The sequence below is a fragment of the Mustela nivalis genome (genome assembly GCF_964662115.1).
Source record: "Mustela nivalis genome assembly, chromosome: 1".
NCBI classification, from domain to species: domain Eukaryota; kingdom Metazoa; phylum Chordata; class Mammalia; order Carnivora; family Mustelidae; genus Mustela; species Mustela nivalis.
This window is the reverse complement of record NC_139020.1, coordinates 215,065,625-215,089,275: the sequence shown is the minus strand read 5'-3', so window position 1 is coordinate 215,089,275 and position 23,651 is coordinate 215,065,625. Positions and strand designations below refer to the sequence as shown.

The following is a 23,651-nucleotide window of genomic DNA, read 5'->3' as shown; positions in this document are numbered from 1 at the left end:
AGGTGGAGTTTGGACTTGCAGCTTCCAGAGCGACCATAAATTCCTGCGGTTTTAAGCCACAGCTGGGGTCAGCTGGGGTCCTTCGTTCGGGCCACCCCAGGAGGCTCCTCCCAGTGACCTTTGGACCCTCTTGGACCCTCGACGGCTGGGAAGTGGCAGAGCTGGGGTTCGAACCTGGACACCTGGGAACGGGACAAGCCAGGGCAGCAGAGCCAATGGACCCAGAGCTCCCAGGAGCATCTCCCCACACACCCGCCTCCCACGGGGGGGGGGGAGGGTCACTCCGTGTGAACCTTCATCCCCTGAGGCCTGCAGCCCTCCGTGACCAGGACCTAAGCACGTCCTGAGCACCTGCTGGAGGAAAGGAAAACCCACAGCTGGTGACCAGAGCACCAGAAATTTATTGAATTTCTCCACTTTTCCCAAAGCACAACAAGCCACACACACGGGAGGGGTGGGCCCCAGCTCTGCTCCTGTGGGACATGCCGGGGTGACCAGTGTAAGGACACCCCAAGGCAACAGGCCAGAGCCGGGTCGGGGAGGGAGCAAGGGGACAGGGCAATGGGGCAGTCCGAGGGCAGAGGCTTCTGGCTGGAAGTCCCAATTCCCCAGTATGAAGGGAGGAGGTGTGCAGACCAGAGAGGGCCCCAAGAGCCACCAAGAGCCACCAGGGGAGAACACACATTCAAACGGTGGTAGGACCAGCCTCTAAGATGTCGCTTCTGTCCAGGGCTGCAGGGCACACGCACACACACGCACACACGACAGAACGCTCCTGGAAAAGGGGGCAGAGCCCTAGGGACCCCCCCCCCCACCAACCAAGCAAAAAACTGGGTGGGGGGTTAAAGCAGGGACTAGAACAAAGCCCCCCATTTATCAGTTGGGGCAAGTGTTTGGTTTTTCTTCCCAAAAGGGAAATTTAAAAATGTACAACAAATCATGCCGAATTCATTAAAAGTGATAAAAACCCAGCCTCTCACGGCCCGCGTAGGCTTCAAACGGGGCTGGAAAAGCAGAAGGAAGGGACGCGGAGGTGACCAGGCCGGGCCTCCTGCTGCAAAACAGAGCCGGGGGGGCAAGGCCAGGCCAGTCCGGCGGGGCCCCAGCCCCCAGCGCTTAAGGGGACAGGTGGACAGGGAAGGGGCCAGAGTGAGAGAGGGGCCGCCAGTGCTCGGCGCGGGGAGCGGGAGCGGGGAGGGGGGAGGCGGGGCGGGGCGGGGCTGCCATCAGCTCCGCTGCTCCAGGTACGCGGACAGGAGCAGCCCCGGGGGCAGGAAGTCCAGGTGCCGATTGCTGACTTTCATCTGCCTCTTGCCTTCCAGGTCCGCACCTGTGAGGGGGCCAGGGCGGCAGCAGTGACCGGACTATGCAAGTCCCGGGTCCCCAGGTCGCCATCTCCACCCCTCCTGGCTCCTCCGGCGTCCAGCGCTGCGAGGCCCCGTGCCACCAACCTCCCTCCCTCCTCCCCCCTCCCCTCACTCCCACACCTGAACTAGCCCCGCGCCCCCCAAGCTCGGCCCCGCTTTCAGGCCTTTGCGGGTCGGCTCAGGGCCCCTCCTCCTCTGTGTTCGGCCCCGCTCCGCTCCCGCTCCCGCAGAGAAGCACCGGGCCCGCCCCTGGGTCCTGGCTCTGCGGGAACAAAGTTCGGAGTCCACTGGAGGGAGCCGGTAGGAGGAAGCGGCGGCCTGGAGTTGCCCTGGAAACCGGCTCCTCAGCAACTCGGGCAGGTCGCCAGGATGAAGAGCCCGGACCCCATGGGGCACCCAGACACAGCAAGGGCCTGTGAGGACCCTCCCTGGGGGACTGCGTCCCTAGGACACCCGCATTATAAAAGAGAGGACACGGGCCCCAGGAGGGGGCACTTGCAATGTCACTTGCGTGTCACAGCAGAGGGACTAGAGCTAAACAGAGCTCCGCCTCTGTCTTGGGGGCCCCAGACGCCTGCACAGGCCCAGGCTCCCAGGGAGCATCTGTGCCCCCCCCAGCATCGCCCAGCACAGGGCCAGGCACACAGGGGGGGGGGGCTCTGATGCGTGAACACGCTGTGCCACCACCCACCCTTGGCTCATGGCACCCTCCTCCCCGAGAAGCCTCCCCCTGAGGGACGAACCCCTGCGTGACTCCGGCCTCGGTTTCCCTGGGCCGCACAAGCTGATGGGGCCCGGCAGGCCAGCAGCACTTACTGGCTGAGATGAGGTCCATGTACTGGCAGACGGCGTGAAGCAGGAGCCTCTCGAAACTGGAGGGAAACAGACGGTAAGTGGCCGTGGGCCAGGGCCAGACCCCTGCGGACGACACGGTGCTCACTCCCACCCACTCACCTGCTGTCCAGCATGGCCGTGTACACGGCCTGGGGAGACACCGAGAAAAACCTCAGCAGCCGCTCCTCCCAGGTCTCCAGCGTTCCCTGCGGGAGAAACGGGCCTGGGGTGAGGCCAACCGCGGGACTGTGGACAAGCTGTCCAGGCCCCATGCCCAGGGTAGCCTCTGGAGCCTGGAGGCCTCGGTTCAAATGTGGCCTTTGAGCTGTTCCAGGAGGCTACGGAACCCTTCCCAAAGATAGCAGGACTGAGATATGGCCATACTGTTGGCCTCCTGGGCCTTCTGCCTGGTGGACTCCTACGCATCCCGCAGTGCACACCTTCACTGTCCCTGCCCCCCACCCTCGAGGAAAACCCTTCCCCAGCCCTGGTTCCTGCACGCTGACCACACTGGTCTGGTCTGTCCCCTGCCTCGTCTCCACCAACACCACCCGCATGGGGCGACCTCCCATCACACCGCCTCCGATTAGGAAGGGGAGGAGGAAAATCTATCAAAAAAGACCAAGCAGATGGAGAAAGACGCAGCCTGGCCTGGTATTCACCATGGGGATGCGGCTCCGCTTGAGGACGGCTCTCAGACGCCGGCTGATGCGCTGGAAGCAGTCGCGGGGTGTGTAGGCCGGGTCCTCTGCAAGATGTCCTTGCGTGGAGAGCAAGCCTCGGGCCAGCCCACAAGCCAGGCTCCTCCCCCTGCGTTCCCCGGAGCACCGCCCCCACTCTAGGCCCCTCCCCGTTCGTCTCCTAGGTACCGCCCCCTCGCCAGGCTCCTCCCACCCATCCCCCAGGTACCGCCCCCTCGCCAGGCTCCTCCCGCCCACCCCAGGCTCCTCCCACCCACCCCAGGTACCGCCCCCTCGCCAGGCTTCCCCCCAACCCGTCCCCAGGGCTCCTCTCCACCCACCCCAGGTACCGCCCCCTCGCCAGGCTCCTCCCACCCACCCCAGGCTCCTCCCACCCACCCCAGGTACCGCCCCCTCGCCAGGCTTCCCCCCTACCCGTCCCCGGGGCTCCTCTCCACCCATCCCTGGCCCGCCCACAACAGGATCAGCCAGTTCCCCCCTTCGTTCCTCTGGTTGACCCAACCTCCCGTCTAGGCCCACACCTCTCCTTCGGTCCTCCCCACGGGCTGGCCCCCTCCTCCGCGTCTTGCTCTTGCCCTCATCCTCCAGGTAGCGGAGAACCCTTTCCTGCTCCTCTCCAGAGCGGTTCATGAAGTCATTCCAGACCTAGAAGAGAGGCAGGCAGGAACCAGGCTCATGAGTCCCAGGTTCTCCATTTAGCCAATGGCCACAGGGGGCCCCCAAGTGTATGGACATACTCCTCTAGACCCATCTGCCCACCGGGCTGGCCAAGAGTTTATGGGGTACCCGCAGACCTGCCTGTCTGGGGCGGGGGATTGCCGTGGACCCGCTAAGCCTCCCATGGACTCATTCATTCCCAGTGATGGGCAGAGGACTCAGGAGTGCTGGAAAGTTCTGGGGCGGGTAGGAGTTCTGGCTTGGTGTGGGGCCCCGAGGGAAGCAGAGCCGGTGTTCATCAGGGGACAGGGGACCGAGGGGGCTGGGCGCCATGGGTGCTCCTGAGGGAGGGACCGGCCCAGGCCCGGTGCGGTGTGGAAGCGGGAACAGGAGCAGGGGAGGCAGGAGGAGGGCGCGGGCGCCGCACCTCCACGTAGGTCTCATTGCTGCAGGCCTCGGCGAAGATCCCGGGTGCTGCCGGGGGTGCCAGGTCCCCGTCGTCCAGACCGGCTGGGCCCCCATCTGTCTCCAGCAGGGTTAGGAGGTACTGGGCTAGACGGAAGCAGATGATCTTTGGGCTGGGGGGTGGCATTTGGGCCCCCCAAATGTCTCCACGGAAACCTCTGGCTTCTGCATTCAGGGCCTTTACCCTCCGGCGCACACCGTCTCCCGCCTCCACGCTCCAGCTGTCTGTTTCACAGAAGGCACAGAACCCCCCCAGCCTCCACCTCCAGAACGCCTGCTTCTCCCTGGCTTGCTGAACCCAAGCCCCCATGCCCAGAGCGCCTCACAGCCCTGCCCCAGCACTGCCCGGCTCAGGGCCGGCCTGGGGCAAAAGCAGCCGATGAGAGCGTCCTACGGACCACTCCCGTGGGAGCCCCAGGAAGCCCCAGGAGCATCCTACGGACCACTCCCGTGGGAGCCCCAGGAAGCCCCAGGAGCATCCTACGGACCACTCCCGTGGGAGCCCCAGGAAGCCCCAGGAGCATCCTACGGACCACTCCCGTGGGAGCCCCAGGAAGCCCCAGGAGCATCCTACGGACCACTCTCGTGGGAGCCCCAGGAAGCCCCAGGAGGTGCGCCCAGCCTTGCTCACTGTTCTCCAGCCGCTGGAGGCTCTTCCGCCCCTTGGCCTTGGGCACGAGGTCGGAGTTCCGCACAGCCTGGTTGATGAAATGCTGTTTCCGCTTGGAGGCCGACAGCCTCTTCGCCTGGGGGCCAGCTAGCGTGGGCAGACAGCGCGGAAGGGGCCTGTGGGCCGGGGTGGGGGTGGGGAGGCAGGCCTCAGGGCCAACCCTGGCCAGGACCGCCAGGCAGAAGCCCATCGGCCCCTGGACCAGGACATCCCCTGCTTGGTTTCCCTCAGCAATGGACAACCCCAGACCCCCCAAATTCCATTGTGCTTCACGGTCCCATCACCCAGGAGGTCCGATCAGTAAGCAGGGGGCCAGAGAAGAGAAGACCCGCGCCCGTATCCACAGGGTGGGTGGGTGGCCAAGAAAAGCTCCTCCCGCCTCCCCCAGGCTTCCTCCCTTAACTGCAAGCCGGTGGGCCCCAGCGCCTGCGGGACTGGACCACCACCCGCCCCCGCGAGGATCTCAGGAGACATGACAGCATCTCCCGGGCAGCAGCCGCTAAACCAGGCAACAGCCTCCAGCAGCTCAAGGTGAGGCCTGAGCCCATTGTGCAAGCCCCTGCTGTCCCCCCCCCATGTGCCCAGAGGCAGGCCGGAGGCCCCCCCCCAACTAATCTGCCCTCCTCCAAGCAAATGCATTAATGTGGGGATGGATTAGCGGCTTGGCTGGGCCTCCCACTGGGACAGGAGGGTCACCTGCAGACACCGGGGCACTGGGGGGTGGGGCCCGTGCAGAGCACTGGAAGGAGGTGTCCTGGCAAGGAGTTCCTGGCCTTCCTGTCCCCCCGCAGCCCCCAGACCAGGGGCCAAGGGCAAGTGGCCTCCTCGCCACCCCACCCCCACCCCGTGCACACTCCCCCAGACTCGGACTGGCTCACTCGCTCGCCCCCTTTGGCTCTGTCAAAATTTCTCCAGAGCCCCCCGGCCGCTATATGACGTGTCCCTTCGCGTTTCTGATCACCAGCTCTGCTTCAAAGCTAACCGCCCCCCTCGCCCACGACGCGGCAATCCCCGTGTAGACATTCACGGCCATGCCCCGCACGCGGGGTGAGGTCTCAAAGGAAAAAAAAAACCATGACTCCAAGACCAAGTGGAACCCAGAGTCCAAAGTACCCCCACATTTTCCTAGTAGCCAAAGTTCCCCGGACACAAACTAAAAGCAGAAGTTCGGCCTCTCCCCTCTGAGCCACGTGAGAACCTCTCGGAGGAGAGTCCTCATAGGATTAGGGAGGAAGCCAGTGCTCCTCGGGGTCTACACAGACCTAAAGTGTCCCCAGCATTAAGGATCTATCTGTTCGGTGCAGAATGGCCATGACCTCTCCAAAAAGCAAACAGGCTGAGACCCATGCCACGGACGCCCCAGCAGAGCAGGTGAGCTGCCAAGGCTCAGTGGGTAAGAGATCCCCCCAAATCCATGCCATTGCCTCACGAACAAACTCACACCTGAACCAGCACCCTGTCAGCAGGCACAGCTGGACCCTGGCATGTCAGTCCCGAGTTCGAATCCCAGCTAGGATGCTCCACTGTGGAACCTGGAACCCCAGCTCACCCCCGGCCACGTGAAGAGAAAAATGGCTTCTGTGGGTGCCCTTGGGTCTGAAAGGGGATACTCAGAGCCAAGAGGGCCAGGACAGACACCCTTCCCGCCTGACTCCGCAGCGCCTCCTTGGTTTCCTCCTGTTATGGGGAGCTCACCCCCATCACACAGTTGATCACAGCATCATCCCTGGATGGAACATTCCTTCTTACCAGCACTACCATGCCACGAGGGCGGTGAAGCCGCGCTGACCCCCAGTATACAGAACTGCAGCTGAGGCACAGGTCATGTCACAGATCCCACTGGGGCAGAGACGCCAACAAAGACAGGCCAAGGTAAACCAAGTCAGCACCGAGCCAATGACTGTGAGGCTGGCCCCCCCGGAGGGCTATGCCCTGAGGCCTGAGCACCCCCACCGCCAGCCCCAGCTCACCCCCCACCTCCTCAGGGCTCCCGTGCTGTGTCTGCACCTTGGCAGCTGGAAAGAGCCCAGAGCGGCAGCCTGCTGCGGCCGATAAGAGTCCGCATGGGGGGGGGCGCTTATCAGGGATGTCAGAGCAGGGCTGAGCCCTGCGGACATGAGTCTCTGAGGAATAGGGCCTCCCCATCTCCTCATGGGAGTGGCAGAACCAGGATTGGGACCTGGTCAGAGTGGGAACACGCCCTGTGAGCCATTCAGCCTCCTGCTTCTCTGACTCCACAGAGTTCCACGCCCGACCTAGTGAAGACCCAGCTGGCCCTGCCCTGCTCCGCCACCTTGCATGGCTCCGCAGAACCCTCAGGGCCAAGCCCAGCCCTGCCCTGTCCAGTACCGGGAACACAGGGGTCTGTGCCTGGCCCCACAGGCTTTCGGGGAGCTTGTCACCCTCTTGTGGGCCTCATGCTCTGAGCTGAGCGCTGGAAGTTGAGTCCCTGTCTACAGCCATATACCATCCTGAACGTGCCCGATCTCATCTGGAAATTGAATCCCACCACCAACTCAAGGTGGCTGACGTCAACCACATTCCAGCAGAAGGCAAGAAACATGTGGCCTCCAGGGCCAACGGCTGGGCTTGGACCCTCACTCAAGAAGGAGAGGACAGGGGCACCTTGGTGGCTCAGTCGTTAAGTGTCTGCCTCCGGCTCAGGTCATGGTCCCAGGGTCCTGGGATCGAGCCCCGCATTGGGCTCCTTACTCAGCGTGAAGGTTGCTTTCCCCTCTCCCACTCTCTCTGCCCCTCTCTCACTGTGTCCCTCTGTCAAATAATAAATAAAATCTTAAAAAAGAGAGAGAGAGAGAGAGAGAGAGGACAGCAGAAGCAGCAGCCACAAATACCCAGTAAGTCAGATTTGTAATGAAGGTTGTGGGTCCTCCACTCCAGGCACAGCGACCCCCTCACAGGGCCTCAAACCCCCAGGAACGGTTGACCTCAGGGCCTTTGCACCTGCTGAGCCTGCTGCCTCCAGTGAACTTTCTCAGCACATTCTGTTCGGACATCATCTGGGAGAAGCCGCGCTGCTCCCCGCTCGCCCAATCAGCTGGCCCAGGCACCTGTTTACTAACACCTCACCTGCCATGCCAGACCCTTAGGAACAGGAGTGTCCCCAGCACCTGCCAAGGGCCAGGTCAGCTATTTCCCAGACTACAGATGGGGAAACTGGGGACGCAGACAGGGCACCCTAGCGTTCCTGGCCCCAACAGGACTCAGGAAATGGCTGCATCGTGAAAGCTGCTTGTGCCCCACGAAAGTGGACAGGTCCAGGTAGAAACAGCGGCCAAATCAGGTTGAGCACCTTTTCTCTTGGGCTAAAATATACTTTTCTCTGGCACTAGTCCCCTCCCCCAGGAAGAGGCAAGAGAGGAACCTATTTCCCCAAGCAGGAAACTGAGGGGGCGGGCTCAGAGCGCAGAGGTGACTCAGGCTGGGGTGGGGCCACCTGGGGCCTCCAGCAGTGACCGCACCCCCCCCCAGGAGACACACAGAGGTGAAGGAGCATTGGGGACATCCGTGGGGACCCACTGGCAGGTTAATACCCACTTGGATGGGTAAGGCCCCTTAAAAGAAGGAAAATATCCACATCTGTAGAGCCCACATGGCTTCTGGGTGAAGGCCCAGGGGGAGATACCAAAGGAGTAATAATAAATGTATAATGAGACAAATTACACAGTGAGATGTTTCAGATAATAATTAAAGAATGGCCGCTCCCTCCTGCTGGGCACAGGGTCCTAGACCTCCCCCCTCCCCCTCCCAGCCATTCTGAGAACAGGCCGCCACTCCACCTTGGTTTACAGATGGAGAAACTGAGGCATGTACTGCCCAGGCAGCCGGGCCAGCCCGCGGGGGAGGCAGCAGCCTCCTTGCCCCCCACAAACCGGGACCACAGGGTGGGTGGCTGTTTTCTGCGGGAACATCCCGGTTAAGCAGGACTCCAGCACAGCCGGTCTCGGGTCTGCACCCAGAGTGGGCGGCTCCGCCCCCCGGGTTCGGGGCACCCCACGCGTCGCATCTGTCAAGTACCCGGACGTGAACAAAGGGCCTTGTCTGCTCGGGAGGTGGGGGGCCGAGAGACCCCCCAGGCAAGCACGGGCTGGCGGGGTTGGGGGGGGCTCCCTAGCCAGCCCGGGGGCAGGAACAGCGGCCCGTGCGTAAACACCCCTGACAGCAAAGCGGCTTCCGGGTGCCTCGCGCAGGGGCACCCCTCACCTGAGCCGGGGGCGAGGCGCAGGAGACCCCCCCAACGCGAGTCAGCGCCCGGGCACCGGGCCGGGGGCGCATCTTTGGGCCCCGGAGGCACATAAACGCACAGACCAGGGGTGCCCCCCCTGCCCAGACACCCGGACGCGCCGCGACTGGGCTCTCCCGGGTGGCAACAAAGCCCCCCACCCCCACCCCCACGGCGCTCGGGGGTCTCCGCCAGGAGAAGGGGCGGGGCGGCCTGGGGCTGCAGCCGGACAGCAGGGGAGAGGGGAGCAGAGCGGGTGCAGGAGTCCCCGGAGGCCTGGCCGCCCGCCCTGCCGCGCTCACAGCGTCCGCCGCCCGCCCGGGGCGCTTCCCACCGCCGCCGCCGCCTCCTCCGAGCCGCCCTCCGGGTTCTCCAGGGCGACCATGGCTCGGCCGCTGTGGTCGCCGCCGCCCGGCAGGGCCTTCTCGGCCCGAGCAGGAAGTGACGGGCGCCCAGAGGCGGGCCGGGGCGGAGCCTGGAGGCTGGACGCGCCGGGCGGGGGCCGAGGCCACGAAGCCGGCGGATCCCGGGCTGCGGGCGGCGGGCACCCAGCCCCGGGGGTCAAGCGGGACAGCCGGGGCGGAGAACGGGGACCGCAGCCAAGCCTCCAGGTTGCGGGTGTGGGAAAGGGGCACAGCCAGCCGCGAGGAACAGACGGGGAAACTGAGGGGGGAGGGAGCGTGATCCCCGCCCCTGAAGCCGGTCGGCGGGGAAACTGCGGCCTGGGCAGCCAGGAGAGAGGGGGGACATCCATTTCAGAGGCAGGGACCGATGAAGGGACCCAAGCCCCAGCTCCCCTGCCCCCCAGCACCAACTCGGCTTTTCCTCCCACCAGCCCCTCCCCGCCTGTGTTCCAGGGCAGCCCCGGAGCCAGGGCTGGGTGCTTCAGTTTACTCGTGCCTAAAAATAGGATATCAGCTTCCACCCCCCTTCACCTTTAAGGATTTCTTCATTTAAGGAATGCCCCCTGTGGGCACGGCCCAGTAATGGGCTCTGGGGATGCAGCAGTGACCAAGGCAGACCCCTTCCCCACCGAGCGGGGTAGGAAAGAAGAGTTCTCTGAGAGAGGGACTGGTCAGCTGCAAAGTGAGAAGGGCATGTCAGGCAAAAAGAACAGCCAGTGCAAAGGTCCTGGGGCATCCTGAGTCACCAGAGCAGGGTGATGAGTGAGCACACAGGGGATGGGGGTAGACGGCAGAGGGTGGATCCCTGAGCCTGGAGGTCCTGGGAGGGGAGGTCTGGGTTTTGTTCCGAGGCAACGGGGAGTGAGGGGATGGGGTACAGAATTAAAGCTGCTGTGGAATCTAGAGCCCCTTCCATCTACAAGAAGAGCGGGGGGTCTAGGACCATGTCACGGGACAGCACAGGGATATAACCTCCCACACGCAGCCTGCTGGAAATGGTGCAGGACACAGGACCAGATCGCCTTAGCAAATAGAGAGCAACAGGTTTGGGAGGCGTGTGAGGAGGAGGAGGGGCTGCTAAGCGCCCCCACAGCAGGTGCTGTGCGACATCACATAGATAAATGTGAGAAGACCCACAGGAATCGATGGTGCTTCCAACCCTGGGAGAAGGCGCCTCTGGGCAGAGGGACAGGCAGGGGGTCCTGAGGGCCAGGAGCCTTTGGTCGCCTGGTCGGGCCCATGACAACTAGCTCCATGAACGTGCTGGTGGGAGAGGGCACAGTGTGGGCCTCGGCCTGACTCTGGCCTGATTCTTTCCTTCCCCGGAAACCTGCGCGGGACCCTCCCAACCCCCTCGTGGACACTCGGTGCCCCAGGAGCCGCCTCCGCTGCCCGCCGCCCCAACCTCAAAGGTCCAGCCATGCCCTCAGAGCTCTCCCAGGCCCTTGGACTCAGCTGCGGCCCCAAAAGAGTCCCTCTTCCTAGCAAGCCTGGGTCTCCTCATCCTGGCCTGCTGACTTTCTAGGCCGAGAATAATTTTGAAGGCGGAAAGAGGGTGAAGGGGCAGTACCCCTCTCCCAGTCTTTACCGACGGGGATGACTGATGTGCCGCAGGGGCCCAGGGCCTGTTTCCCCATTTCTCCCCTCCCCCACCTCTTAGTTACGGTCTCCTCAATGGCGGCATCTTTTTGTCTCTGCGTGGTACCCGCCATGGCTGGAGCAGGCTGGCACACTGAGGCATGCCTCGAGGGTAGTATCTGGGGTACATTTCTGGGTGTCGGTTTTGGGGGTCAACAGTGTCCTTGCAGAATGCCCTCCACCTGGTTCCTGCCACCAGGGTCACAGGTGCCCACGTCCCCAGTGCGAGTATCTACTACCGGCGGTCGCTTGGGTGGGAGGCAGACACCCCAGTTACAGCAGTGGAGTCCTAGGGAGCTTCTTCAAGACCAGGAGTCTGCTGACGGCTAGATCCTGGGCAGCCCTGCCCTGCTCTGAGCGGCCCACGGCTCTCCAGTGCCCCTCCTCGCAGCCCCGGGTCAGGGCTGGCCTCACCACCAGCCAGGGCCCACCCACTGAGCCCCAAGCACTCTGAAGGTCAAAGTCATGGCCACTACCAAGGGGTCTTCTCTTGCATCTGTGTTTTGGTCCAGCCTGCTCGCCGGTCCTCTGGGTCTCTACCTCCTGCTGGGATCGTCCTTCTAGGACCCAGAGCAGCCTCCACGCAGCTGACCCTCTCCCCTGGCCCCCAAACCCCTCCTCAGCCTGTCCCCTCCAGTGCGCTCGCCAGGACTGTGGACTGTGGAAGGAGAGGAAAGAGAGGGGGAGAAGTTGGCTGAGCACGGGAATGGCGGGCGGTGGGAAGGAGGGGGGAAGGCGGGGACAGGGCGGGCAGCAGGCTATAAACTGCCAGGGGCTGACTGGGGAGCAGAGAAGCTGCCCAGCCCAGCAGAGCAGCCCTCCGGACCCGGCGGCCTCCCGCTGAGACCCTTCCCTGTGCTCCGGGGTGTGTGCCCAGCGGGAGGCCAGGAGGAGGGTCCCTGCTGGGATCCCAGAAGCAGCCAAGGAAGAGGCCCGTGGGGCCGTGAGCACCGTGGCCATGTCAGCGCCCAACGCCTCCGGGAGGGTGCCGGCCAGTGCCTGGGGCGGCGGGGCCTCCCGGCGGCCGCCGGTGGACGCCTGGCTCGTGCCGCTGTTCTTCGCGGCGCTGATGCTGCTGGGCCTGGCTGGGAACTCTCTGGTCATTTTCGTCATCTGCCGCCACAAGCAAATGAAGACGGTGACCAACTTTTACATAGGTGAGCGCCGGGCACTGCAGGGAGCCTGCCCGCCACGCTGGGGTCCCCTGAGGCGAGGGGCTCGCCCAGACGGGTCCTGTCCCTGCCGTCCGTCCCTGCCCTCTCGGGCGAGAGCTCCAGAGGGCTCCGCGCACGGTGGCTCAGAGGGAGGCTTCCCGGAGAGCCAGGCCCTGAGCCTTGAGGAAAGGGTCTGATCCAAATGGGGCTTTTGTAACCCCGTGCCCAGTGAGCTAAAGTACGACCTTTGGCCCATGGCCCAGTTCACACGTTTGTGCCCTGGGCTGGCCCAGCGGGCACAGGTGAGTGCACAGCTTTCTGCATCCGATGGTGGCTCTGGGCGGCACCGCTGCCTCCAGCCTGCAGGCGGATGCGGAAGCCCCGTGCTCTGGCTCTTCCAGGGGGACGACGGGGTGAGCCGCGATGCGGCCTGACCCTTGAATGCCTAATGAAGCCCGTGCAGAGGGGATGTTTGCAACGGAAAAGTGGGGGCCTGGGGGGATGCCCCAAATTCTCTGCCTGAGGACGTCGGGGGTGAGCGATCCCGCTGGTTAGGAAGGCAGAGACCAGGGGGCTGGGCCCGGGCGTTGGGTGGTGAGGCTCCCCGCGCGTTCGCCCCTGCAGCCAACTTGGCGGCCACCGACGTGACCTTCCTGCTGTGCTGCGTGCCCTTCACGGCCTTGCTCTACCTGCTGCCCGCCTGGGTGCTCGGGGACTTCATGTGCAAGTTCGTCAATTACATGCAGCAGGTGCACGGGCTGGGGGAGGGAGGGGGCCCCCGGGGGCGGAGTCCGGGTGTGGGCGGCTGGACCCCGGGTGGGGCGGGGTCGAGGAAGAAGCGGGGCCCCGACGCACGCGCCGCCGCGGGGAGAAGGACTCGACAGGTGCATGAGTTCCGGACCGGGTGTGGGTTACGCAGGTGGGCATAGGGAGGGCGATCTGGGTCCTGCGGCTTCTTGCGCGTCCGTCCGGCCATCCTACGATGGCTCTGCCTCCCCTGTCTCAGTCCGGGTCTCGGCGGACCTCCAATGGCTCCCTCAAACCTCCGCTCTCTGGTGCCCCCTCTCCTGCCCCTGCAACCCGTGGCCCCTGGAGACCTTCCCAAGACACGTCCCATTTGTGCCCGAGTGTCTGGAGATCTGGGGGGAGCCACGGTGTGGGCGCAGACAGGGCAGGGCCCAGGCTGGACCCAGGGCGAAACGCCCAGCTCTGGGCCCTCCCAGGTCTCCGTGCAGGCCACGTGCGCCACCCTGACCGCCATGAGCGTGGACCGCTGGTACGTGACCGTGTTCCCCCTGCGCGCCCTGCACCGCCGCACGCCCCGCCTGGCTCTGACGGTCAGCCTCGGCATCTGGGTGGGTGAGTGCAGAGCGAGGGCCGCCGGGGATGGGGATTCGAGGACAAGCCTTTGTGCCTTGGGCATCCCCACCCCCACCAAGGCCCGGGAAGGGGCCTGGTTCGTGGGCCTCGGTGGGGCGCACATCTGGGAAGTGAGCTAAATAGCGCGCCCTGGGGGGCCCCGCGCCTGGGTGACGCTGCCCGAGGCGCCCAGCGTCCCTCGTCCCTCGGGCAAGGTCTTCAAGCTGCCCTGTGGTCCAGGCTCTGCGGCCGTGTCGGCGCCGGTCCTCGCTCTGCACCGCCTCTCGCCAGGGCCCCGCACCTACTGCAACGAGGTGTTCCCCAGCCGCGCCCTGGAGCGTGCCTTTGCGCTCTACAACCTGCTGGCGCTCTACCTGCTGCCCCTGGCCGCCACCTGCGCCTGCTACGGGGCCATGCTGCGCCACCTGGGCCGCCCCGCCGCCACCAACAGCTCCCTGCAGGTGTGCTGCTGGGAAGGGGTTGGGGGGGGGGTTGGGGACAGGGGTGCGGCCGGGGACTCAGGGACTCGAGCGGGAGAATGTGCCGGGGTCGAGAAGGGGAGCTCTGGAGGTGCCCGGCGAGCTCTCGATATCCCGCGGTGAGTCCAAGCCCTGCGTTGCGCGTTGCGCATAGAGCTTAGGATAAGGTAAAAGTAAAATAAAATACAAATGAAAACGGAGGGGAGCTTTGACGAGGTGCCCCAGCCGCCTGCAGCCTCGCCTCCCACCACCTCCCTCCACCACCAGGGGCAGCTGCTGGCAGAGCGAGCGGGCGCTGTGCGGGCCAAGGTCTCTCGGCTGGTGGCCGCCGTGGTCCTGCTCTTTGCCGCCTGCTGGGGCCCTATCCAGCTGTTCCTGGTGCTGCAGGCGGTGGGCCCCGCGGGCGCCTGGCACCCGCGCAGCTACACGGCCTACGCGCTCAAGACCTGGGCACACTGCATGTCCTACAGCAACTCCGCGCTGAACCCCCTGCTCTACGCCTTCCTGGGCTCCCACTTCCGGCAGGCCTTCCGCAGGGTCTGCCCCTGCGCTCGCCCACGGCCCCCGCAGCACCCGGGGTCTGGACCCTCGCACCCCACCGCCCCCCGCAGGGAGTCGTACCGCCTGGCCGCCCACCCGGACTCGGCCAGGACCCGGACGCCAGGGAGCCCTGCGTGTGTCCCTGGGGAGCCCGCAGGCTGTGCGTCCTGAGGGAACACGCTGCCCCTCTCTGGGCCGACTCGGATTTAGAGCGGGCCCTCAGGGACAAGCGCTGCCTGAACAGCAGCTGCTATTCCGCGGTTATAATTAATGTCTTTATTTCATGCAACATAATCATAGTGAAAATGTCTTGTCCTCCTGATGGTTCCCCACGACGGTGCTGTCCCGTGGGCTATAGACCTTGTCAGAGTTACTGCTGTTTCCTGACGCTGAAGACACCTGGGTACTGGCCCTCCCTGGAAATTTCCCCCAAAGCATCTTCAGACATTTTCCACACAGGGCCTTGCAGGGGTAACATTGTAAGCTTCATCCAAGTGTCCAGAAATATTAAAATGTGAATACCACGTGCATTTTAAAATGACAGAAATAGGGGCGCCTGGGTGGCTCCGTGGGTTAAGCCTCTGCCTTCGACTCAGGTCATGATCCCGGGACCCTGGGATGGAGCCCCGCATCGGGCTCTGCTCAGTGGGGAGCCTGCTTCCTCCTCTCTCTCTGCCTGCCTCTGCCTGCTTGTGATCTCTCTCTCTCTCTCTCTCTCTGTTAAATAAATAAAATCTTAAAAAAAATAAAATAAAATGACAGAAATAAGGCCCTGGTGCAGCCACGTGGCGCGTGTCCGGAGCCCTGCCGGGGGGATTGGGCACCCTGGGGAAGCGGGTCCTCGCCGGAGCTCTGCGCCCGGAGCTGCCCGCAAGAGAAGCGGGACTGTAATAAACCTCCCCAAAACAGAGGGCGGCCGAGCAGACGGTCACTCAGGATTCTGGGGGGTGACTGGGCTCAGTGGGACCAGGAGGCCGGAGGAGGCTTTGCTCTCATGCCTGGAGGCTGCGCACGGGTCGCTGGGGTCAGTCAGACTCATCCCTTGGCAGAGCTTCTAAGAGGCGGCCCTTCAGGGGCCCGGAGGCCTGGGCTGCCAGGTCCCACCATGTCCTCATTTTTCCACACTGACTCCTGGAGCTGCCCTAGCCCGCCCCCCCAGGCGGCTTAGGTGAGCTCAGCCTCCCTGCAGCAGCCCTGTGGGCAGAGGCTTACTCACCCCGCAGGGCCCCCGGTGGTCTCCCGGATGATCTGGGGACGTCGTGGACTTCCAAACAATCCAGCTTGTCCCAGATGTTACTGTGAGACCGAGAAGCCAAAACATAGGGCCATTTTGACATTCTCCTGAAGCTTACAGCTTATTATTATAACTTTTTAAAGGAGGCTCCACAGCCAACGCAGGGTTTGAATTCATGGCTCTGAGATCAAGATCAAGAATCACACACTGAGCCAGCCAGGTGTCCCTGAAGCTTGCTTGTTGCTTCCAACACTAGCCTCCAGACTGGGCAGAGCAAGAGGGTGAAATTCTCCTCCTTCGCCCGCAGGCCCTGCCGCCCCCTCCCCGCCTCCACCTCTGCTCCCCCAACTCACGGTCTCTCTGCAGCTGCTGGAACGGCCGCCTTCCCTCTGCCTCTGGGCCTTTGCACACGCTGGTCCCTTGGTCATGCCAGCTGTTCTCACTCGCCCGTCAGGTCTGAGCTCAGCTGCTGCTCCTCTGGAAAGCACTCCTGGGACCCTCTCACCCACGCGCCCCCTGCTACCCCACCACAACCCCGACGTCCTCCGGTTACCTGCTGGGCGCCTATCTGTCGCGGTCCCCACTGTGTCCCAGGACCCCACGCACAGTGGGGCTGAGTACACGTTTGTGGGAGAAACCACCAAGCAAGCTGTGGGGGCTAACACAAGTATGCGCAGAGGGAGTGGCACCATTGCTGCCGGAGAAGATGACTTTTTATTCTTTGTTCTATTTTATTTTTTTGGAAATTGAATTTTTTTAAAAATAAGGCAAAGAAGGGGTTCTGGGGCCTTCGTGCCGGAGAAATGAAAAGTCCCTTTACACAAAACCCCTTCACATGTTCCCACAGCAGCTTTACCTAAGGTCACCGCCGCGGGAACAGCTCATGGGTCCTCCAGCCCGTGAGCAGGTGGGCAAAGGGTTTGGCTGGTTCCAGGGAACACCACTCAGAGGGGAGTCGTCGCGGGTGCCCTGTGTAGACAGGTGGCCCCGGGATGATCTCCCAGAATCACGCAGGACAAAAAGACACCCCCCAATGTTACCTGATGTGCGAGCCCACCTAACAGCTCCTTTGTGATGAGGCTGTTGTGGGAGGGGAGGACAGATGAGCCCCTGCCCTGGGAAAGGGGGGAGGGGTGGTGAGGAGGGAGGGTGGTAGCACAATTCTGCCGAGCGCGGCTGTCGGGGAGAACCTGGGGATCCTATCAGGACTTGCAGTGAGCTCAGAAAAACACCCGCAGTCCAGGGGTTGAGAGGCAGATCCAGCAGAGTCCTCCGGAGCCTGCTCGGCCGGATCTTGTCTGCAGAGCCCCTCCCCGGGTGCCAGGCTCTGCCCTGGGGACTGGGCCACAGCAGAGACAAGGAGCAACCTCTACAGAGTCCCTGTGTGCTTGTCCACAGAGGGGGCGAACGGCCTGGGGAGACGCAAAGTGACTGCAGGGAAGAAGGTTGGGAAAAGAGACCTGGGTCCCCTCTGTGAGTAACTGGGAACCTGCCTCGGTGGGGGCAGTTCCAAGAAGGCTTGCTGGAGGAGGTGAGTCTGGGAAATGTGAATGCAGCTTGGAGGTGGTGGAAGAGCAAAAGGGACGGAGGGCACAGGCAGTGCAAAGGCCCGGAGGCAGGCCATGTCTAGTGGGTTAAGGCCCGTGGGGCCAGAGGAGGGTGAAGTGGGAAGGTCCTCGCTGCAGGGACGAGCTGGGTCTTGGCCGAGAGAGCTGGGACCCATGGGGCTTCTAAGCCCGGAGGGACGCGGTCCCAGCAGGCGGGGGTCGCTGCAGCTATTTCAGGACCACGAGGGTCCTTAGCCACAGACGACGAGCCGGGCAGCACAGTCCGCTGCCAGGGAGGAGGGAGGGGAGGCGGGTCCGCCCAGGGCCACTGGACAGGGGTGAGCCCAGGGAGGTCGGGGGGCACCAGAAGGGCCACTTTCAGTTCTGCTGAGGCCATGTTTACCCACTTGGGAGTGGGGGACCGGCAGGCTCCCCGCTGAGCAGGGAGCCGGACGCGGGGGACGCGGGGCTGGACCCCAGACCTGAGACCATGGCCTGAGCCGAAGGCAGAGGCTTAACCCGCTGAGCCCTCCAGGCGCCCCGAAAACCTTTTAGTACACGGAAGTCCCGTGCGATAGCAATACACCGGGGATCCCGCCCTTATCCAGCGGGTCTACCGCAGAGCGCCCCGAAGAGCTACAGGGCAGAAAAGACGTCCGCGCCCTCGGTTTCCCCGTCTGACCCGGGGATCTCGTGGTCAAGGGATAGGGCGCCACCTGGCGGCCGCCCGCGGGAGCCCAGGCGCGCCTGTGCCGGCCCCGCCCCTGACTGCAGCCCCGCAGGTGCCCGGCAGGTGGTGCGCGCGCCCCACGGAGGTTCCGGCCTCAACTCCGCCGAGGAGTCCGCAGCGCCTGGGCGGGGGGCGCTCATGGGTGCCCCAACCCGGACCCTGGCCGAAGGTTTCCCCGCCGCAAGATGGGTCAAGCAGAGCCGCAGTATGGACTTCCCGGGTCTTACACACTTTTGTCTCATGAGTCCCGTCCTTAAAAAAGTACCAAATGTGATACTGTATAACTATGTTGATACAAAAACTAACAAAGGGGCGACTGGGCGGCTCAGGTCATGATGGAGGCTTCCTGCTCAACTGGGAGCCTGCTTCTCCCTCTGCCCCCCCCCATCTCTAATAAACAAGTAAAAATCTTTTAGAAACTTGAAAAAAGGGGCACCTAGGTGGCTCAGTGGGTTAAGCCTCTGCCTTCGGCTCAGGTCATGGTCCTGGGGTCCTGGGATCGAGCCCCACATGGCATCGAGCTCTCTGCTCCGCGGGGAGCCTGCTTCCTCCTCTCTCTCTCTGCTCTGCCTGCTTGTGATCTCTGTCTGTCAAATAAATAATCTTTTTTTTTTTTTTTAAGATTTTATTTATTTGCCAGGCAGAGATCACAAGTAGGCAGAGAGAGAAGGAAGCAGGCTCCCGGCTGAGCAGAGAACAGGACGAGGGGCTCGATCCCATGACCCCGGATTCATGACCTGAGCCGAAGGCAGAGGCTTTAACCCACTGAGCCACCCAGGCGCCCCAATAAATAAAAAATCTTAAAAAAAAAAAAAAACTTGAAAAAATCTACTTTAAATTACTTTAAATTAGGCTGGATGTATCATCACATATCCCTTACTGGCACATTTGCTTCTTTTCTGTTTTCAAAGTTGTAAGAACTGCCTTTCCATGGAGCCTGGCTCACAGGGACAAGTCAACAAGAGGCCAGGGCCAGGGCTCAGTGACACCGCCCAGCACCCCATCCCAGGCCTGTTTGGCCTTGATTTTGGAAATCAAGATGGTGAATCGTTCCATTTGCCCACCACCTCTGTGTAGACAGACACCACAGATCCCATGGGGTGAGACAGGGAACGCAAGAATTCATTCAACCAACCAACCCACCCACATTTATTGAGCACCTACTGTGTGCCACGCACAGCCTGGAGGGTTGGAGATCCAGCAAGGTTAACGGAATCAAGACATTTCAGAACAGAGCACCCGGATGAAGATAAAACGGGGTGACGCGATGGGGGCACACCTGACCCTGAGAGGTCAAGGAGGGACCCCCCCCCCACTCCGGGAGCGGAGGCGGCAGTTTGCATCGGGACAGGGCACTGTCCGGTGACCGGGCAGTGCACTCCCGCAGGGGAGCCACCAGGGCAAAGGCCCCAGTGTGGGAATATGTTTGAGCAGGAATAACATGGGCAGGTGGACAGTACGGGATTTGGGTGAATTTTTAAGAGTGTGGCCCCCCACCCCCACCCCCAAGTCGGGAGCAGGTGGGCTGGGACCTGGGCCTGCTGCCCCTCCCAGTGGAGCCAGCAAGTCTGTGTATCAATTCCCAGCTCCCTCCCGGTGCTAAAAATAGGGTCCCCCTCACTGGAGGCAGCTGGGAATCCTGCAGCCCCTCACCCTCTGGGGCTGGGCACCTCTGGGGGAACAGGGACAGCAGCTTTCCCCTGGGAGGTGGGGGAGGGGCAGCACCCCACCTGCCCTTCTGAGTGTCCCCACCGGGCCCCCTTCTTTTGAACAGAAGTAAACAGAACCCTCAAAACAATTCTGCAAGGAATGAATTGACGTAGATGCGTTTTACAGGGGGAAACTGAGGCACAGAGCGGCCCGGCATTCCAGCTGGGGTGGGGCAGGGGGTGCATTCAGATCTGTTTGGCTCTTTGGTAAGGGAGAGGCTCTCTTGCACTTTGGAGAAGTGGGGCCTGGGGCCTGGACCCTTAGGGGGGACCCAGCTCACCTGGGTCTCTCCAAACTTTCCCCTCCTTAGGCAGACGTCTCCAGTGGAGGTGGGAGGGGGGCGGGCAGCTGGGGCTGGGTGTTTAACAGCCTAAAGGTGGAGGCCTCTGCCACCTGCTACCATTAAATAGGAGAGGCCCTGGGGCTGGCGGGCAGGGCTGCAGCCTGGGCTGGGGGTAGCTTTCCCGCACCCATCGCCTTGGCTTGGGAATCCCCCCCAGAGCAGGAAACCTGCAATTTGCAGGGAGGCTTGATGTCCTGAAAAGGTGTCAGGGCTGTGTGCCTTAGGGTACAGGCACAGGGCTGCCCAAGAAACCAGCAGGAGGGCCCGACCCTTCAGAAGGGCCCCCCATGCCAACTCCCCCTGCCCCCACCATGCTCCCGTTTGGCTCTTTGGGCTGGGCCTGGGTCTCTGCACTAGCCCCCGAGGATTGCCTCTGGGCGACAGACCCGCTGAGGCCACACACCCCCTCCCCCCAGCCCTACTCTGTGCCTCTGGGGACACTGAGAGTCTCTCAAGATCTGCGGCGCGCGGCGCCCAGGGCGCAAGGCCGCGGCAGGCTCGCAGGCTCAGAGGGAGAAAACTGTTCCTATCACCCCGGGGATAATCTTGTCTATCCTAGAGGGTGACAGTCCTGGAGGGGGTGGGGGTCGTCTTGAGTCGAGTCACTCCACCAACCCCACGACTCTGCTGGAGCAGTGCCCCCCCTCCATCAGCCATTCCCTCTCCAGACCCCTGCCCACCCTGCAGCGCCCCCAACGCAGGGCCCTGGTGCCCTCCTGACACCCCGGCCTGCTCCGGCTCTCGGTCCCGTAGCCCTAGTCACTACCGGGTGTTTAATCCCCATTCTACAGATAAGGCCGCGGAGGCTGGGGGGGGGCAGTCACTAGAGTCAAGTCGCCAGTCTATGGGACAGGGGTGAAACTCCGAGCTCGGCAGGGCCGGCCCATTCTCGGTGCCGGGTAAGAAGGTGAAGGGGTCCCCAGCCCGGCTCCGGTCCCTCCAGCCCTCCCAGGCGGAGGTCCACCCCCCACCCCCAACGCTCCAGTCCAGCCCGCGCCCTCCGCGCCCCGTGCGCTCGGGGCCCCGGCGCGCACTTTGCCCACCGTCCCTAGGCAGGGGGCGGAGCCTCCCGCGTCGCTGTTCCCCTTCCCTTTTTATTATTTATTATCATTTAAAGGGGCCCTGACCTGAAAATTTCTGGCCACTCTCCCCCCACTCCCCAACACCCCTGGGCTGCTGGTACGTCTTCGGACCGAGTGCGGGGGCCGAGGGGGCGTCCGGGAAGGGGGAGGGGGCCTCCCGAGACCCCTCCCCGCGTCCCGGGCCGCAGCGCTGAATCACCGGCGAGGTATTTGCATCTGAGAGCGATTTGTCACCCGGTGATTTGTCTGCGGGGCGGTGAGCGCGCCGGCGGGGGGAGGGGAGGGGCGGGGGAGGCCGCGCGCGGGGAGACTCTTACCAATCGGGTCGGATGGGGGTGTAGACGCGGACTCGGCTGGCGGCTCGGTGAGTCGGCGCGCGGCACAAACCCGGCGGCGGCCGGGAGCCAGCAGCGCACAGCTCGCGGCCCGGGGCCGGAGGCCAGGCGCGTCCGGGGCAGGGCTGGACGCCAGGCGCAGGGCATGCGCCCCCCGAGCGGGCCCTGCGCGGTGAGGCGGGGGGGTGGGGGGGGAGGCCGGCCTCTTAAGCCGCGGGTTCCGGCCCTGGGTGGGCGCAGTGCGCCCGGGAAGCCGGCGAGGGGGTCTCCAAAGTTCGGCAGGGACGGGGGTGGGGGTTCGGGACCGACGAGGCCGCCGTAGCGGGTCGGAGTTGGGGGGGTTTCCTCGGCGACCCCCCTCGGAGACCTCACCCCCCCACCACACTGCGCGAGGGCGATCGGGGGTCTCGAGGGAGCGCTGCCCCCCACCCTCCGGCGGAAGGAAATGGTCCCTCAGCGCGCGGGGGGCTGCACTCCGGGTTCTTATCGCACGTTCTCCCCGGAATCGGGCGCTGTGTTCCGGAGCCCCGCGGGGAGCGGAGCGCCGGGTGGGGAGGGCAGGTCCCCGGCGACCCTCTCCAGCCCCGACTGCTTACTTAGGAGGTGCGGGCTCCGGAGCCGAAAAGAGCCCCTGGAGGGGGACCCCAGCATGCCCGCGCCCGGCGTGCGCTCGGCGGGGCGGCCCGCGCTCTGGCGGGGATCCCCGGGAAAAGCCCCCCTGCCCCGGTCAGTGCCCCCCAGACACAAAAGCGGGCGCAGGAAGCGCGGGGAGCGCGCGTTTGTCAACTCCAACGTTCGGCGTCCGACCCCAGGCGGCCGATTTGTCAATAATCTTCCGTTTTTAGTCGCCCGGGCCGGAGGGGTTGCCCCCCCCCCATGCAAATCGGTCGCTTTCCAAGAAGCCTTTGAAATCCGGACTGGGGTTTTTGTCGTCTTATTTCTTCTCTTTCTTCGGTTTTTCTTTTCTCACTTCCTCCGGGCCGCCCCCCTCCCAACTCTGCTAGCCCCCTCCCCGGCTTTCTGCCCCACCCCACCCCCTCTTCCCTTCGTGGAGTGAGGGGCCCCTTTCGCCACCCGCGGGCCCCAGCCTTGCACAACTCTTTAAATAACCGTGTTTTGCAAGGCCCGGCCCGAGCGGGTGACCTCTCTCTCCGGGAGGCATTGGGGGGAGGGTGTGGCCCCGGATCCCTATGAGCCCCTACTCAGGTCTCAGCGACCATCCAGCACCCCCCACCTCTGCCTGGTCCCTGCCCGGGAATGCCTCTCCCTTGGGGTTGTCATAAAGTGGGGGTAGGGCTGAGGACAAAGGGCTCTTGAGGGAGGGTCTAGAGGGGGTGGGCGTCGCCAGCTTAGGGTTAATGGCGGCCATGGGGGCCCCAGGCATGGCCCAGGGGAGTTCTGGGGTTCCCACCTGCCTCCCCCCACCAGCCCCAACGTGGAGGCCTGCCCTGCTCCCCTCCCCCACTAGGCGACCCGGAAGGGTCATTAAACCCAGCAGGCCTGGGGGTGGGAGGCTGGGGGGGGAGTGGCTTCCTCTGGCCTCTTCCTTCTGCCCCCCAAACAGGAGGGGAGGTGTTGCCTGGAGCGTTTCCGTGGGGAGGGGGGGCTCGTCTTGAAGTTGTCAAATGTGGGGGAGGGGCAGCGGACCAGACTAGACACTGGGCGTGAAATGTGCCCTCAGCACTTCTTTGGGCTGGTGGGGAGGTGACCACCAGTCCTCCAGGGGACGGGGAGTGGGGGGCTGGGTGCTGCTTTGCTGCCTCTAAGGACAGACTGCATTGGCCACTGTCCAGTCCTGTGGCCTCGGAGAGGGTCTTTGTGCCCTGAGACCCCTGCCCCTGCCGGATGCCGAGGTCCTCTGGGGACATGTGCCATCCCTATTTCCCACAGGGGCCACCACCTGCCCCCCCCCCCCACACTGCCCGTTCACCCGTTCAGATGAAAGCTCCAGGGGGTCTGGGGAGAAGGCAGGAGGGCCACTGAACCCCCCTGACTGGGGAGGTGCGGGGTGTCTATACTGCAGGATTCCTGTGAGCGGGGTCAGTTTCCGCTTCAGGGGTTGCCACAGAGTTGGGAGGGCGGCTGGCTGGGTGTGTGAGCCTCCGCTAGCTGCCAGGGTCGCGGGAACCTGTCTGCCCCGGGAACCGCTGAGGGGCTCACTT

General features: G+C 63.8%; 2 protein-coding genes and 1 long non-coding RNA gene across 7 annotated transcripts; 1 reads left to right on the top strand and 2 right to left on the bottom strand.

The window, feature by feature from the left end:
• Positions 1-381: 381 nt before the first annotated feature.
• On the bottom strand, positions 382-9,382 carry R3HDM4 (R3H domain containing 4). 2 transcript variants are annotated; one of them, XM_082728617.1, is made up of 9 exons: positions 9,237-9,382; positions 4,656-4,810; positions 3,987-4,111; positions 3,424-3,547; positions 2,864-2,949; positions 2,322-2,407; positions 2,184-2,239; positions 1,488-1,629; positions 382-1,330 (listed from the first exon to the last, which is right to left on the bottom strand). In XM_082728617.1, the coding sequence occupies exons 1-8, from the start codon at positions 9,317-9,319 to the stop codon at positions 1,526-1,528; spliced, it is 819 nt and encodes a 272-aa protein (XP_082584743.1). In that variant the 5' UTR covers positions 9,320-9,382; the 3' UTR covers positions 382-1,330; positions 1,488-1,525. The 2 variants fall into 2 exon arrangements, with proteins under 2 accessions (XP_082584743.1, XP_082584742.1); XM_082728616.1 differs by lacking the exon at positions 1,488-1,629.
• Positions 9,383-9,442: 60 nt separating this feature from the next.
• On the top strand, positions 9,443-15,273 carry KISS1R (KISS1 receptor). 3 transcript variants are annotated; one of them, XM_082690058.1, is made up of 5 exons: positions 9,443-12,133; positions 12,755-12,879; positions 13,354-13,489; positions 13,730-13,950; positions 14,236-15,273. In XM_082690058.1, the coding sequence occupies exons 1-5, from the start codon at positions 11,935-11,937 to the stop codon at positions 14,677-14,679; spliced, it is 1,125 nt and encodes a 374-aa protein (XP_082546184.1). In that variant the 5' UTR covers positions 9,443-11,934; the 3' UTR covers positions 14,680-15,273. The 3 variants fall into 3 exon arrangements, with proteins under 3 accessions (XP_082546184.1, XP_082546186.1, XP_082546185.1); XM_082690060.1 differs by lacking the exons at positions 9,443-12,133; positions 12,755-12,879 and having other exon boundaries at positions 12,905-13,485; positions 13,781-13,950; positions 14,236-14,817; XM_082690059.1 differs by lacking the exons at positions 9,443-12,133; positions 12,755-12,879 and having other exon boundaries at positions 12,908-13,485; positions 14,236-15,032.
• LOC309843980 lies at positions 14,770-21,656 on the bottom strand. 2 transcript variants are annotated; one of them, XR_014300444.1, is made up of 5 exons: positions 21,472-21,656; positions 16,599-16,711; positions 16,096-16,436; positions 15,725-15,804; positions 14,770-14,970 (listed from the first exon to the last, which is right to left on the bottom strand). It is a non-coding gene; the product is annotated as an uncharacterized lncRNA (long non-coding RNA). The 2 variants fall into 2 exon arrangements; XR_014300445.1 differs by having other exon boundaries at positions 16,096-16,219.
• Between the last annotated feature and the right edge of the window lie 1,995 nt (positions 21,657-23,651).